Genomic DNA, 14,020 nt, shown 5'->3' with positions numbered 1-14,020 from the left:
AGATGTGGGAAGTGAAGGAGGAATGAAAAACTGATTAAATGAATAAGTGAATAAATGATCAGAATTTACCTACATGATGTTCAAGTTTTATTCATTGGCCCCTGGAACCACCAACTCTCAAGTTCAATCTATTGTCAGACAATTCCAAAAATAAACTGGAACTGGGGCTATCAAAATTGGTCCAGGAAAACATAGGCTGATGAGGTGTATGCACTGAAGTCCTATGCTAGGAAAGTTGCAGAATTCAATCTAAGCATTTTAGAATTAGCAGAGTTTTTATCACAGTAAAAATGTCTTATTAAAGCAGAGAGGAATATAAATTATGAGACTAAGCCATGGGATAAATCATAAAATTAGTGGGGCCAAATAAATCATTCTTTTACATTTACATCCTCTTTGAACCAGCCTACTCAGTTTTAGCCCATGGCACCAGAAATATTCACAATGAATGGTGATGGGTTTTGAAGAAGTGCTTTTTCCTCGATTCCCTTATACTATTTTTGGCTAAACTACTCTCCTGTTGTCCCTTTTATACACATGATATGGATAGTTGAGTCTCTTATATGTAACTATAAAGAAATGAGACTGATTTTATAAACCATAAAAAAGGAGTCTCATTGTTGTACATTTGTGATAGTTTTATTTTGAAAGGTGTACGAAGCAAATCCAACTGAAATTGCTACTTTATTAAAGTTAGATGTCTACCCCTAATGAATATTTTGGGAACAATTAATATTCATGCTGTGGTATGCAAAGGAGTAAGTTTAAAGGGGAACAGGTTGAAACTCAGAAGATAAACAATTTTAACCATGACTGCTTTTATGTTAAATACAGCTTTTATAACTATATTGTTTACAATGGTTTGCCACATAGCAGAAAGAATAATAATTATGATAGTCACTCCTGTTTCTTTCAAATAGGATTATATGTGACTCTATAGTACAGTTTTGCCTTTACAGTCTCCTCATTATGTATTTCATTTTTTGGTGTTTTTATAAGAGCAAATATTTCAAAATGTTTCAACTGAATCTTGCCATCCAGTACTAACACTTGGTGCTTTGCATTGTTCCTGATGCATCCAATGCATGAAAAAATTATACATAGATTCATATTTCTGCATTCACCTTCCTACATGAACATTTTTACAAATGCACTTCCTTTCCTTTCCTTGACCTTGTTTTCTTATAAATTCTCACCTTTCATGCCCCACAGTGGTGTTGGTCTCAGCTAAGAGTTAACAATATAAACAATTACTATGGCTTTCGGTGGAGACAGCAGTGTCTTTCACAAGGGACATCTGTGCCTCTCTGTTGTATCCAGTACAGAGATGCCACAGAGGAAAACAATCTATAAGAGAAGAGTAGGAACAGAAACTCAGAACAGGTATTTTGGTCCAACTCAACTGAACATGCAAAAGGACCTTATGTATTCTGGTGACAGTAATGCATTATGTGTGTTGCAGTGAATAGTTGGATAATGCAGCAAAACAGAAGACAGGTATCATAAATACTTTTAATTTGTTTTGAAGTCAGTCACAGAAAAACTAGGAGGCAATTTCAGCAATGTGAATCCTTCTCTACAAAAGAACTGAATAAAAATCACTTCTATAAATCTGTAAAGTTCTAAGTCTGGAAATGTGTTCTAAAGGGTCATGAAACGTTTTATCCATAGAGATGAAAACTGACCTTAAAAATACATCATTTATGTTCTGATTTCTTCATCAGATGAGGAAAACCAAGGATGAAAGAGCAAGAGAGATTTATACAATGCAACTAGTATTGGTTGATTAGATTAGAATTCTTCAACTATTCCATGGGATCTAAAACCCATGAACACATAAAGAATCAAAACACAAATCTGCTACAATTTTTCACTCTCCACAGTATTTAATGAAGGCCTAGAATACATTGCGTGCTTTCTCTGTATGTATGGGTAGCAGATATAGCAAGGAAAATATTCAACCGGTGGTGAGAGGGTGTGGTTTAGTTCTTTCTCTGCTTCACACTTGCAGTGTGTAAGGAAATTACTTAACCACTCTGGTCCCAATTATTTCATCTATATAGTAAAAACATTCAACTAGGTTTATATAATTTTCCACTTCTAAAAAGTGGGAGGGAGGGAGGGAGGGAGGGAGGGAGGGAGGGAGGGAGGGAGGAAAGAAGAAAGAAAGAGAGAGAGAGAGAGAGAGAGAGAGAGAGAGAGAGAGAGAGAGAGAGAGAGAGAGAGAGAGAGAGAGAAAGAAAGAAAGAAAGAAAGAAAGAAAGAAAGAAAGAAAGAAAGAAAGAAAGAAAGAAAGAAAGAAAGAAAGAAAGAAAGAAAGAAAGAAAGAAAGAAAAAGAAAGAAAGGGAAAGAAAAGGAAGAGAGAACTCAAAACCAGGGATTTTTTAGAAGTTGATCAGGAGTGCTAACATGTAAACAATCAGTAATAATTGTATCATTGAATCGTTTACCCTTCTTTGGAATGTGAAAAACAAACAAGCTGATTAAGACCCTCTGTACTATAGATTTTAATGGTATTACAGCAAAGACATGATCATAGAAAACTTGGTAATCTTCGATGTCATGATTGAGGTTTTCTCCCAAATTATTTCCTCAAAACATTTAAGAAAATACTCCCTAAAGTCTTTCATGTTCTCTTTCACTTGAATATTTTCCCCTTCTATTTTTGGACCAATAAATTTAAAAAGGCACTCTAGAATGAACTTTTTACTTGTAAAATTAGCAGAGATCTTTCATGATATTGAATGGGAAAGCAAATTAGCTCCAGTTTCACTACTTAGAGCAGACCATCAAAATAACGGGTCCAGAACGTCCTGTTAGTGTCAGAAACCATAAAGAAAACTATCAAGCCCTTTATTCTTTCCTGACAAATATGTAGTGGTCTCTATTTCAGAAACACAAAACTATTTCCTCTCTCAATTTGCTTTCAGTGCCACAAATTCTATCCATTCACAATCGTTCTTTCAAGAGATATTTTTGTTTCCAGAATTTAGCAGGCAGCAGAATGGTTGCCCAAAGCAATATGTAAGCAGATTAATTGTGGTATTCTTAAACATTGTCTTTGCTTTGCCAGTTGTGGTCTCCAGAAAAGGTGTAATTCCCTTCCACTCATTCTGCTTTCTTCATTTTTTTATCTCCAAAAACTTTCAGCCAAAGTGGATTTTTAAAAGGTATGGATATGTTAGCATGTCATCAAACTTAATTTACAATTATTAATTGTAAATAACAAGACAGTCACAAAAATCAATCAATCCTTATTTGTTCCTGTTCTCATTCCAGTCATTAAAACTAAAAAATAAATATCACAGAGAAATGATTTCTTTAAAGTGAATAACACATGTTTCCCTGTACATATATTATTTTACATGATTGAGTATTTTCCTCAAATTCAACTTAATTATTTTGCAGATTACTTTATGAATTCTAATATTATTTAGGCAGTTTTAAATGTTCCTATAAACAATTTACCAGCATATCCATTATTTATAGCCCCAAATTCGAAGAATAATTCTGATTTTAATATGTAAATCACTGCATGTTTATAGTAACCTGACTTTTTAAATTGATGTTTACTAATTAAGAATTAATATCCCATCATATTATTATAAACAACCTATGATTTGCAAAAACAGCTTTTACTTCAATCATTTCATTCATTTCATTACAATAATACTTTTTATTCCATCAAATTAATAAAAAGAAAAATCTATTACGTCACTAATCATTCTATCCATTCTATTACTGACAGGAGTGAACACAAATAAGTTGCAACAGTAACCTATGCTACTAATCAAAAACACATTACAATAGAGGTTACCTATATATCCTACAGATACTACTTAGATGAAAGAACACCTTTAAAAAAACAATTCTGTTTATTTTCCTTATCCCTTCAGTATTTGTCTTTAAAAAGTTTCTTGCCAAACTTTACTACATATAATATCCTGACTCTTTTCTTCTGCCAAATACTCTTTAAGTTTTTAATGAAGGAAATGGTTCATTTGAATAAATTAATTTTGTATTAGTATCCGCAGTCTAAATATATCATAAAATATACAATACACTAGCAACAAATGGTTTCATGAAAATGACTGCCTTGCCAATCAAAAGGCTAAATATTTTATTAGCAGAATAGTATCAAAATATAATTCTATTAGTCAAGCTCTTTCAATCAAATGCTTCATTCATACAAATAACCATTCCACTATAATAAAGATAATTTATATTTGTATGACTTTGTACCTATGATACATTTTAATTCACTCAAGTACACAGAAAGAATGGAGAAAAGTATTTCAATGATTGGTATACTATAGAGAGTAAAACATATATACCCTAGGTTGGTATGTTAGGCTCTCAGCACACAAAAAAGTTTTCCCTCCAGCAATACATTTGTCATGAATACATTTGAAATGTCATCACACATTGTAACAATCACCAAGGTAGCAGCAGTCTCAAAGAAGTCAGAAGCAAAAATTCAAATAGAAAGTCCTAATTTTAGGAATGTGTCATTTACATTGAAGTCATAAAATGGTGCAAAACTTTTACTGTAAATATTAACGTTCCTTTTATGTTATATTTCAATTAAAACAGTAACTTTCCGCACTCTGCCCGTTTTGGAAGTGGAATGCAACATTAACATCTACAAAAAAAAAAAAAAAATTCTCCAAGCAATGCAGCAGAGATGCACAAATGATATCCATATTTGATGGCTTTTTACAAATCTAATTTCAGTGCCATTTAAATTGAACTGAAAAACAAATATAATAAAAAGTGGACTTCTGATGAACCTTACCTTCTTGAACTGCTTGAAAAGGGTTGTTGCCATCAACAAATGTCACCGAAAATGTGATTTTCTCAGTCTGTAAGATCTCCTCATTCTGGTTGAGGTCACCAACTGCTGTGCGAAACACCTCATCATCCTTTTTGGCAGATTCATCAAAAATTGCTCCTAGAAAGAAGTGAGTGTTGCCATTAAACAATAACATAAATATTCTGTCATGCCCACTGGAAATATGCCAAAGAGACTTATGCATTTGAAAAATGTATACTTTCACTTAAAGCATGCACTTTATTTATTACTGAAACACATTGTACTGGAAGCAGTGTGATAGCTAAGCAGGAATGCAGTTACTTCTTCCAAATGGAAATGATGAATAGTACATCAAAGTGCTGTTGCAGGGAGAGCATTGGGAAGACAATTTAATAAGTACAAAAAGCTTTCGGAGAACAAAGTGTCTGACATATTGAATGTCTTATATCATGAGATCTTTAGGAATTCATAGCTTGGAAAATTTTTTTCTGAGTAATAAGAGATAATGTCAGGAAACTTTCTGAGAGTCCATTCATACAGTACATAGGTATCAAACGTCCATTATAATCTTAATTTATTATTCATTTTCTTTTTATTTCTTTCATTTTTTTGAACATGAACTTCAGTTTTTTTTTGGTTTTTGTTTGTTTTTTTATAGTGGTAAATTCAGTAATATTTCATAGAAAAGTTAGAGACATACAAGTTTCTCATCAGAAGTAACTGAGAAATATTTCCTGAAAAACTAACATAAGTCCTAGTGTACAATCATGGCCTATGGTATTCACATTAATAATAACGATGATGATAAAAATATGGCTAACGTTTATTTAGTGTTTGTCAACATTGTTACTAGTTAAACAAACCAGATCTAAGAGTAAATTGATGTCAAATTCTGACTCACTCACCCGTTAAGTATATGACTTTAAGCAAGGGATTCAAATTCTAAGCCCTTTCATCATCTATAAAATCTAATAATAATATCTACCTGTAAGGTTTATTAATTTGTACATTAAAGCATATTATCCATGAAAAATGTAAGTAAATTACAGTAACTAAATAGTAAGTGTTCAGTAAATGCTAGTGTTTTCTTGTTTTTAAATACTGTGATCAAAACAGTGTTTATCATTTTCTATTATTTTTTCCATATTACAGTATCTCATGTAATCCTTAAAATAAAATAATCATGTGATATGTGTATGTATACTGCTATATCCATATATATGATGATAGCTATAGCTACAAAAATTAAGATTCAGTGCAAGGAATGTACCTAAGTTCCCAAAGGGCCAGAACACATGCCTCTTTGATTCCAATGTCCTTGCCCTAAATCACTATGAGGGCCTTCCAGAATTCTACACATGAGGAATAAAATAATTTTATGAGGATGCTGACTTTATTACAAACCTGGGAGAACCTTTTCCATACGGCCATGCATGCTTTATTTCTATTCACTCTAACTCTTCTAGTTCTAAGCAGGCACACGGTTTTATATTGTTTACTTTTTAATTATAAACATTTGGATCAATATACTTTTTGTCTTTTTAAATAAACCAAATGAATTCCCTCCTGAACAAAACAAACAACCAAAACACACACCTCAGTGTCAGTAACTTGACAAAGGAATGACTCTACCTACTCATTTACATACAGATCCATTTACGCGTAATCTGTTTCTTGACTGTACCATCCATTGTAGTGTGTACATACAGAAATAACATACATGTACATGAAAATGCTTTTTTCATATATAAATACAATACAGTTATTACACGCACATATAGGAAGAGATAATCACAGACTATGTATACATAACACTGATACACAAATTTATGTTTACACATCCATACATACACTTTTATATACATAAAAGCGGACATCCTTTACATCTACCAGTTGTGTTGAATGGATACACCTGTGACAAAAGCCCCGCGACTTCCAGTGAAAAACAGATCATAATATTAAACATATATTATTAAAGGCAATACCTGATAAAGCAAGGGTGAAATTATGTCCATTTCTGATAAGTGTGCCAGGTTGCTTTTGACTTCTCCACCCTAAATGGCCCCATCTGGAGAGGGCAATGATTAATATTTCCAGACAAGGCAGAATGTCTGTGTGAAACTGGCTTTCTCTTATTGCTCTTCTATGTTTGCAGGATTATACTGACTACTACTTTGAACAGTCTCTCCAGGCCTTTACTTTCCATTTCTTATTAGATTTGAATACCAGCCCATGGTTAAGAGTATGAGAAAAGGATGGAAAATTTGAAAAACTGATATATAAATTAAGTACTCCCTAATTATTATGTAGCTATTAGCCAGAATTTTAACATGGTATTGATATAAGCTAATATATATATAATAGACATTAAATTTTGACCTATCCTGTTATTTCTGAATCATACAGAAATCTACTTTAGCACCTAAGTTTTTGTGACAGTCTTTAGGTAATATTAGCTTTGTCTTGCTAAGTTTAAGCCATGTTCATTAAGATACATTTTAATTTGTGATAATTCGTATCGGAATCTAGATTAATCATTACATTGAAATGAAATACTATCAGGTTCAGATATGTAATATAAATTTATTTAGTAGTTTGTAGGACACGTGATATAAATGTAAAATAATGAATTCATTTTAACCAAATAATCGGAATGTCTATGCATAAAGCAATGATCTATGTTTATAGAGATTCATCAGCTTGTCCTAGAGTCTAAGTGGGTCTTTTAACAGAAGAGTTTCCAATCAACCTTATTTTATAGCAGGGGATTATCATTGACTTCTACTGCGTATCGTTAATACATTTTTAATGGAAGCTTTTTACTGTTGCCTGGCACAACACTTAAAATCACCTTAAACATTAAACGTGGTTTAATAAATGGTAGAAAACCTATAGCAATGATAGCAAATTGGCCAGTTCTGTGCATGACGCTGTCTCCACCCTGGATGTATGCCTCCTTAGCAAAATATAATTTCCTCGGCCATACAAACTGTTTTTATACTTAGAGTGCTCCTATTTTTAGACGTATAGGATCCCCCTCTAAGGGATCCTGAATAGATTACATATTCAAGAAACAGTAATTGCTTAAACTTGCCTTATGTTTAGTTAGGCATAATCTTGTAAAATTGAATACCCAAATTCAATTATACAAAAAAATCTAAGTTGCCACTTTACCTAAATTAAAACAAAAGTAAACTGGCAAATGTCCTTGCATGTAAATTTATAATCACAGGAATTATCATGACTCCAGAAGACCCAAATTATTCAGCAAGGTATTAATCCTACACTTGTAGTTTTAATTTGAATATTTAAATTCTATTTGTCTTACAGACATAAGAAGCAAGTGGAGGAAACACTGTTTACCTGGTAAGATAGAGGAGGAAAGAAAATGTCTTCATCTAGCTCAGAATTTCCTCCAAAAATACTGAAAAAGGTTTCAATCTGTGTCCTGAAGAAATTTGTCTACATATAGCATTGATAGAATTATTGAAAGATCTATATATCTCATTTATATAACTATCACACCAAATAACATTTAAAATATATAATTCTAAAATAGAAAATAAGCTAGAGAAAACATTACCCTTCCCCGATCATTTATGCTTAAAATGTTATCATCTAAAAAGAAATATATAATGTAATAGCTTCCCCCCCCCAAAAAAAAAGGGCAGAATTTAGAGTTGCAAATACAATCAAGGAGAGCTCTTTTTTTTAGTCACAGAATGAGTTTGATTGACATATACATATATATATATATATATATATATATATGTATTATGTATATGTATTATATATGTATTGTATATATTCTTTAAAAATAAACTTTTCAAAGGTACAATATATAGTGAATCTTTAATTTTCTTTGAAGCAGCACAGTTGATTCTCTTGGCTTCTCTCTGTGTGCATTTTATCCTTTTTTTTTTCCTTTCATTCTATGCATTAATGCATCTACCCAATCAACTCGGAGATAACCATCAAAGCCAAAACTCTTTGTTCTTAAAAAACGATTTGCTGACAGGACATTTGAAGTCTATTACATGTTAAATCAGACCACTGAAGAATTAAGATGCCATGTTCAGATGATAATGGAAATGGGCAATTTTGGACTTCACAGACTCACAATTGTGAAAAATTTTAAAGATGGCATACATAAACCTCATTTTTCAGAAACTGAAGTGAATAGATTCTAAGTGATTTGACCAAAATTACACAACCAAAAGTTAGAAAAGCTGGAGTAAAAATTTATGTGTCTGGTTTCAAGTTTGTTGTTAGTTCTTCCACATTAGGTTTTACATTTTAAGTGTCTACTTTATGGAGAATATATATATATATATACACACACACACACACACACACACACACACATATATGATATATACATGATGTTTTATACAAATATAGTATATAAACATGTCATATACATATATGTATGTGTGTATATATAAGATATACAATACTGTGTCATCCATATATATATCTACATACACATGTACACACACACAAACACGTACAGTCATCCCTCCGTATCTGTGGGGTTTGGTTCCAGGACCCCCCATGCATACCAAAATCCACATATGCTAATGTTTCTCACATAAAATGGCATAGTATTTGCATATAACCTACACACATCCTTACGTATATTTTAAACAATCTCTGCATTGCTTATAATAGCTACTACAATATGAATAGATATAATTACATGTTATTATTTTGAGAATGACAAGAAAATAAAAAGTGTGTACATGTTCAGTACAGATGAAATCATAGTAGCCCTAACTCACAGTACAAGTCAGCAAAAACACACTCTTTTTTTCAAACATTTTTGGTGTGCACATGGTTGAATCCATGGGTGTATAACCCTTGGATATGAAGGACTGGATATATATATATATATATATATATATATATATATATTACTATATAATTAGTGATTAGTATATCAAATTCATTTAGTATAAGCCATGAAATATTTAATATTGAAGAATCATAGTAAAAATCTGAACATAAGACTGTTTTTACATAAAATTTATTCTCCCTTGCCTTAGAAGTTTTAATAATTTAGCTTAGGTGGTTAAAATAAATTTTAAAAAAAGAAAAGGACAACTCTTTCTTTTGAGACAATTTAACAGTTCTGCAGACCTATTCAGAATTGTTAAATCATCATATATGATCACTGTTTAAGATGCTACTATTCATAGGATTTTTTTTTGGTATTTAATTGTAACGCTGCACTGTGAATACATGTTAGTTGCACTGTGCACAGGTATCCAAATCCAAAGATCTATAACTTTTTAGCGTTTATATGGCATTCCCACCAAGACCAGTGAAAATTATGCATAAATTTCAAAAGGAGGGCAAATAATCCAAGACATTATAAATACTGTAAAAATCTGATTTCTACTTTACTTAAATTCACCCTCCACTTAATTTAAGTTCTAAGGTCAGACAAGAAGAAAAAGGTTAAAAATGTTCAATACTACTAGACGGCACGGAAATAAGCAGAATTGTAACCAAATGAAATCAGCATTTTCTACACCATTTGGCATCTTTGCTTGAGCATACATGTTAGATACTAATTTAGTGGGATATTGTTACAATCACGGTATAGTGTATGTATGTGTGTATGCTTATGCGTGTGTGTATACATACACACACATGTATATATAAAATCATCTGTCCAGATAATATTAATCATTAATACATTGAGATATCCTCCATGAATTAATTCTGTTTTACAAATGTTATCAACAGTCCCCTCTCATTCAACAGCAATTCTCTTAATATGTTCTATACTAATATCTTCATAGCTAAGAAGTGGAGTTTTTAGAATACATTTTCCTTTCATCAGAAGGTATATTTTCCTCAGTTCACCTTATCTAACCCTTCACAAGCACTCTGACTAAGGAAGTACACCAAAACAATAACTTTAATTGTTGCAAAGAAAATGCTGGATATACACCAAATACATGACAATTAGCAAATATCATTCTGAATCACAGGCAATTTTACTTGGTTGTGCTTTTCTCAAGTTTATAATAATTGAAAAAACAACAGTGAAAGTAATTAACATTTATTAGTAATAAGCACTACACTAAATGCTTCACTGGCATTATATAATTTAGTTTTGATTAAAATCCTTTGATGGGAATAAGGCTCAGATTAAGTAACTTTCCAAAGAACCCAAACTAGTAACAAGTGTAGCAGAATCCACAGCCCTCAGTTTAAAAGCTAACTCCTTAAAAAAAAAAATAAAGAAAAAAATACATGAGTTTCATATCTGGTAATATATTCATCACAATAAATTTCTATATTACCAAGTGATATGCATATTTTTATTTTCATAATTTTCAAAAAAATTTTATTTGTACATTAAAATTCTCTAAACGGTTTTAATGTTTTTGTTTGATGAATTGTGATCAACTAGCCTAGTTTAAAAAAGTTTTTAAATAATATTTTGCATAGTTTTTGTAGATATAATACATACCACAATAATTTTGACTATATTATGTAAAGAGTAGTTTAAATTAAGTATTGACACACTTTTTCTCAAACTTTATATTAAAGGTTGCTTTTGAACGAAGTAATATAAAATAATTAAATAGATGTAAATTTCTAAACATTAGGTTAAATGGCAATTTTTGCAGTTACTTAAGAATAATGTGAGTTTCAATATTATATGCACTTTGGTATATTACAAGATTCCGAACAAATCGCTAGCCTTTTATTTTTATAGAGTTAGAATTTTCTCTTTTACTTTATAGACTAATGATCCTAACAGAATAAAAATGGCAAAGTCACTGACATTCTATAAATGCCTTTAAATTATTTACTTGGATCTGTAATTTTCAAATTAGGTATAGAAACTAACTGGCTCACTATCTTCCAGTGTCTAGTGCTTACTTAGCATTTTGTTCTTAAATACATTATAATATTGATTTCTACTTCAGCTACAAAAATTATCTAATTTATAGGCCAGTATCATTCTTGTTTTATAATCAAGTTCAAAGAGGATATTGACAAAATTAGAGTGAATTAGTTATGATATAAAGATATATCATATCTTATGATAGAAAGAAATAACTGGAAGGAGGTAAAATTCCACAAAGATCACTAAAATGATTACACATAAATACCTGAAGGTATATGCAATATATGAAATGTTTATATTACTAATACCTTTAAATTCTTATTTTCCTCAAGATATTGTGACTTAAAATGACTTAAAATTTGGAAAGCAATTCATAGACCAAAAAGCCAAATCTTCAATAACTGTCTTCAAAGATTTCGGGGGGGGGGGCATTAATGTTGGAATGGGACATCTCATCGCAGAGTAAGCTAAGTCAAATTCATAACAGCCTTTTCCTCAAGTCCATCTCTCCAATGACATTTGAATTCACATTTCATTTGGAAGTTTTGTAAAGTTATCCCAAAACCCAAAGCACATTTAAACTAATAATACTGTCACATGAACATCTGACTTTGCCAGATATTTTCCGAAGTCTTTAGGAGGAAAAGAAATTCAGGCTGCTTAAGGAATAAATAATCTGATTCTTCAATGTGAAGCATGATAGGAGGCTAATTGTTATAATAATCACTTTATGTTGCAATATAGATCCTCTCTGAATGGTTTATGCATTCTGATAAAAATTAGGTGATTCAGGAATAAACATTACAAAACAGTTCTAATAAAAATTACTCTTAATTTTTTAAGAGTACTAGATATTGAAAGATCAATAATCTGGATTTTTTTGTATAAAAATGGCACTGTTAACAATGGATTCTTGGAAGATGGTAGAATAGGAAGCATCAGGAATCTGTTTTCCCACCTAGACAACAACTGCATTGGTAGAGTCTGTCTAATGTGACTATTTTGGAACTCTAGAGTACATTGAAGAATAACAATTCCAGGGGAAGACTTACAGGATAAACGACAGTTAATTTCAATAAATTTCAGCTGGTAGTACAATAGCAGCTACACATTATCCACCCCTCAGCCATGTTGCAGGCAGTTGTAAGCACTTCCAGGAATTCCTTGCTCACAGCTTGTGGGAGCCACAATGGGCAGAAGGATCCTGACTTCTAAATAACATAGACCTATGATCTGATGGCTGACTGTGACTTCTGATCTTAGAGGTGCAAAAAAAGAGGCAGGTGGCCATTGTTGGTGTACCTGCCTCCACTGTTTCAAGCCCCACCCTTTCTGGTTGGCATGATTTCCAGGAAATTTAAATGACCAGCACTCTTTTTTTTCCCCCCTTCATTTTTTTTCCTTCCCTTTTTCTCCTTTGAAAGCCAGACATTAACGACCAGGACATTCAAAAGAAACTGCATACATGAGGAAATTAAAAAGTCATTTACATGCCTAGGGAAAGGTGCAGGTTCACAAAAGACCTTAACTTTACACTTCAGGCCCATCCTTGGCTAGTGGCAGCCTACAACAATCCAAACAAACAAACCAACAAACAACAACAAAGCCCAGCAGACCCTGAGGAAGGGGGAGAATCTGACTTTCAGAGTGATCATATTATTAGTTTCAAATGTCCAGTTTTCAATGAAAAATCACAAAACATATAAAGAAACAGGAGAGTAAGGTCCATTTAAAGGATAACAATAAATCAACAAAAACTGTCACTGAAGAAGACCTGGTGACAGATCTATTAAACAAAGATCTTAAAACAAGTGCCTTAAAGATGCTCAAAGAACAACAAAAACAACAACAAAAATGTGTGTGTGTGTGTGTGTGTGTGTGTGTGTGTGTGTGTGTATGAAGAAAGATAAGAAAACGATGGATGAACAAAATGGAAATATTAATAAAAATAAGCAAAACCTAAAAAGAAAGCAAAATGAAATTCTGGAGCTGAATAGTACAAAAAAAATGGAAAATTCACTAGAGGGATTCAAAGGGCAGGCAGAAGAAAGAATCAGCAAACTTGAATTAGGAAAATGGCAAATATTGTCTGAGAAACAAAAAGAAAAATGATTGAAGAAAAGTGACCAGAGTCTAAAGGACCTGTGGGACTACATCAAAAAGACGAACATACAGATGGTGGGATTCCCAAAGGAGTATATATACAGAAAGGGACAGAGAGAAACACTGTAGAAACAATGGCTGAAAACTCCCAAAATTTGATAATAAACACAGATATAAACATCCAAGACACTCAAAGAACTCTGAGTAAGAGGAACTAACTCAAACCAAGAAACAT

General features: G+C 31.9%; 1 protein-coding gene across 1 annotated transcript in view; it reads right to left on the bottom strand.

The window, feature by feature from the left end:
• Positions 1-14,020, bottom strand: part of GRID2 (glutamate ionotropic receptor delta type subunit 2) — a 1,327,346-nt gene that overhangs the window by 1,055,889 nt on the left and 257,437 nt on the right. Inside the window, exon 2 of the mRNA XM_081037560.1 lies at positions 4,797-4,952. Coding sequence (XP_080893686.1) covers positions 4,797-4,952 — 156 coding nt within the window. The remainder of the gene's footprint in view (positions 1-4,796; positions 4,953-14,020) is intronic.

The sequence above is a fragment of the Rhinolophus hipposideros genome, assembly GCF_964194185.1.
Source record: "Rhinolophus hipposideros genome assembly, chromosome: 1".
NCBI lineage: Eukaryota > Metazoa > Chordata > Mammalia > Chiroptera > Rhinolophidae > Rhinolophus > Rhinolophus hipposideros.
Note: the sequence above shows the minus strand (reverse complement) of the source record. Positions and strands in the feature narration are given on the sequence as shown.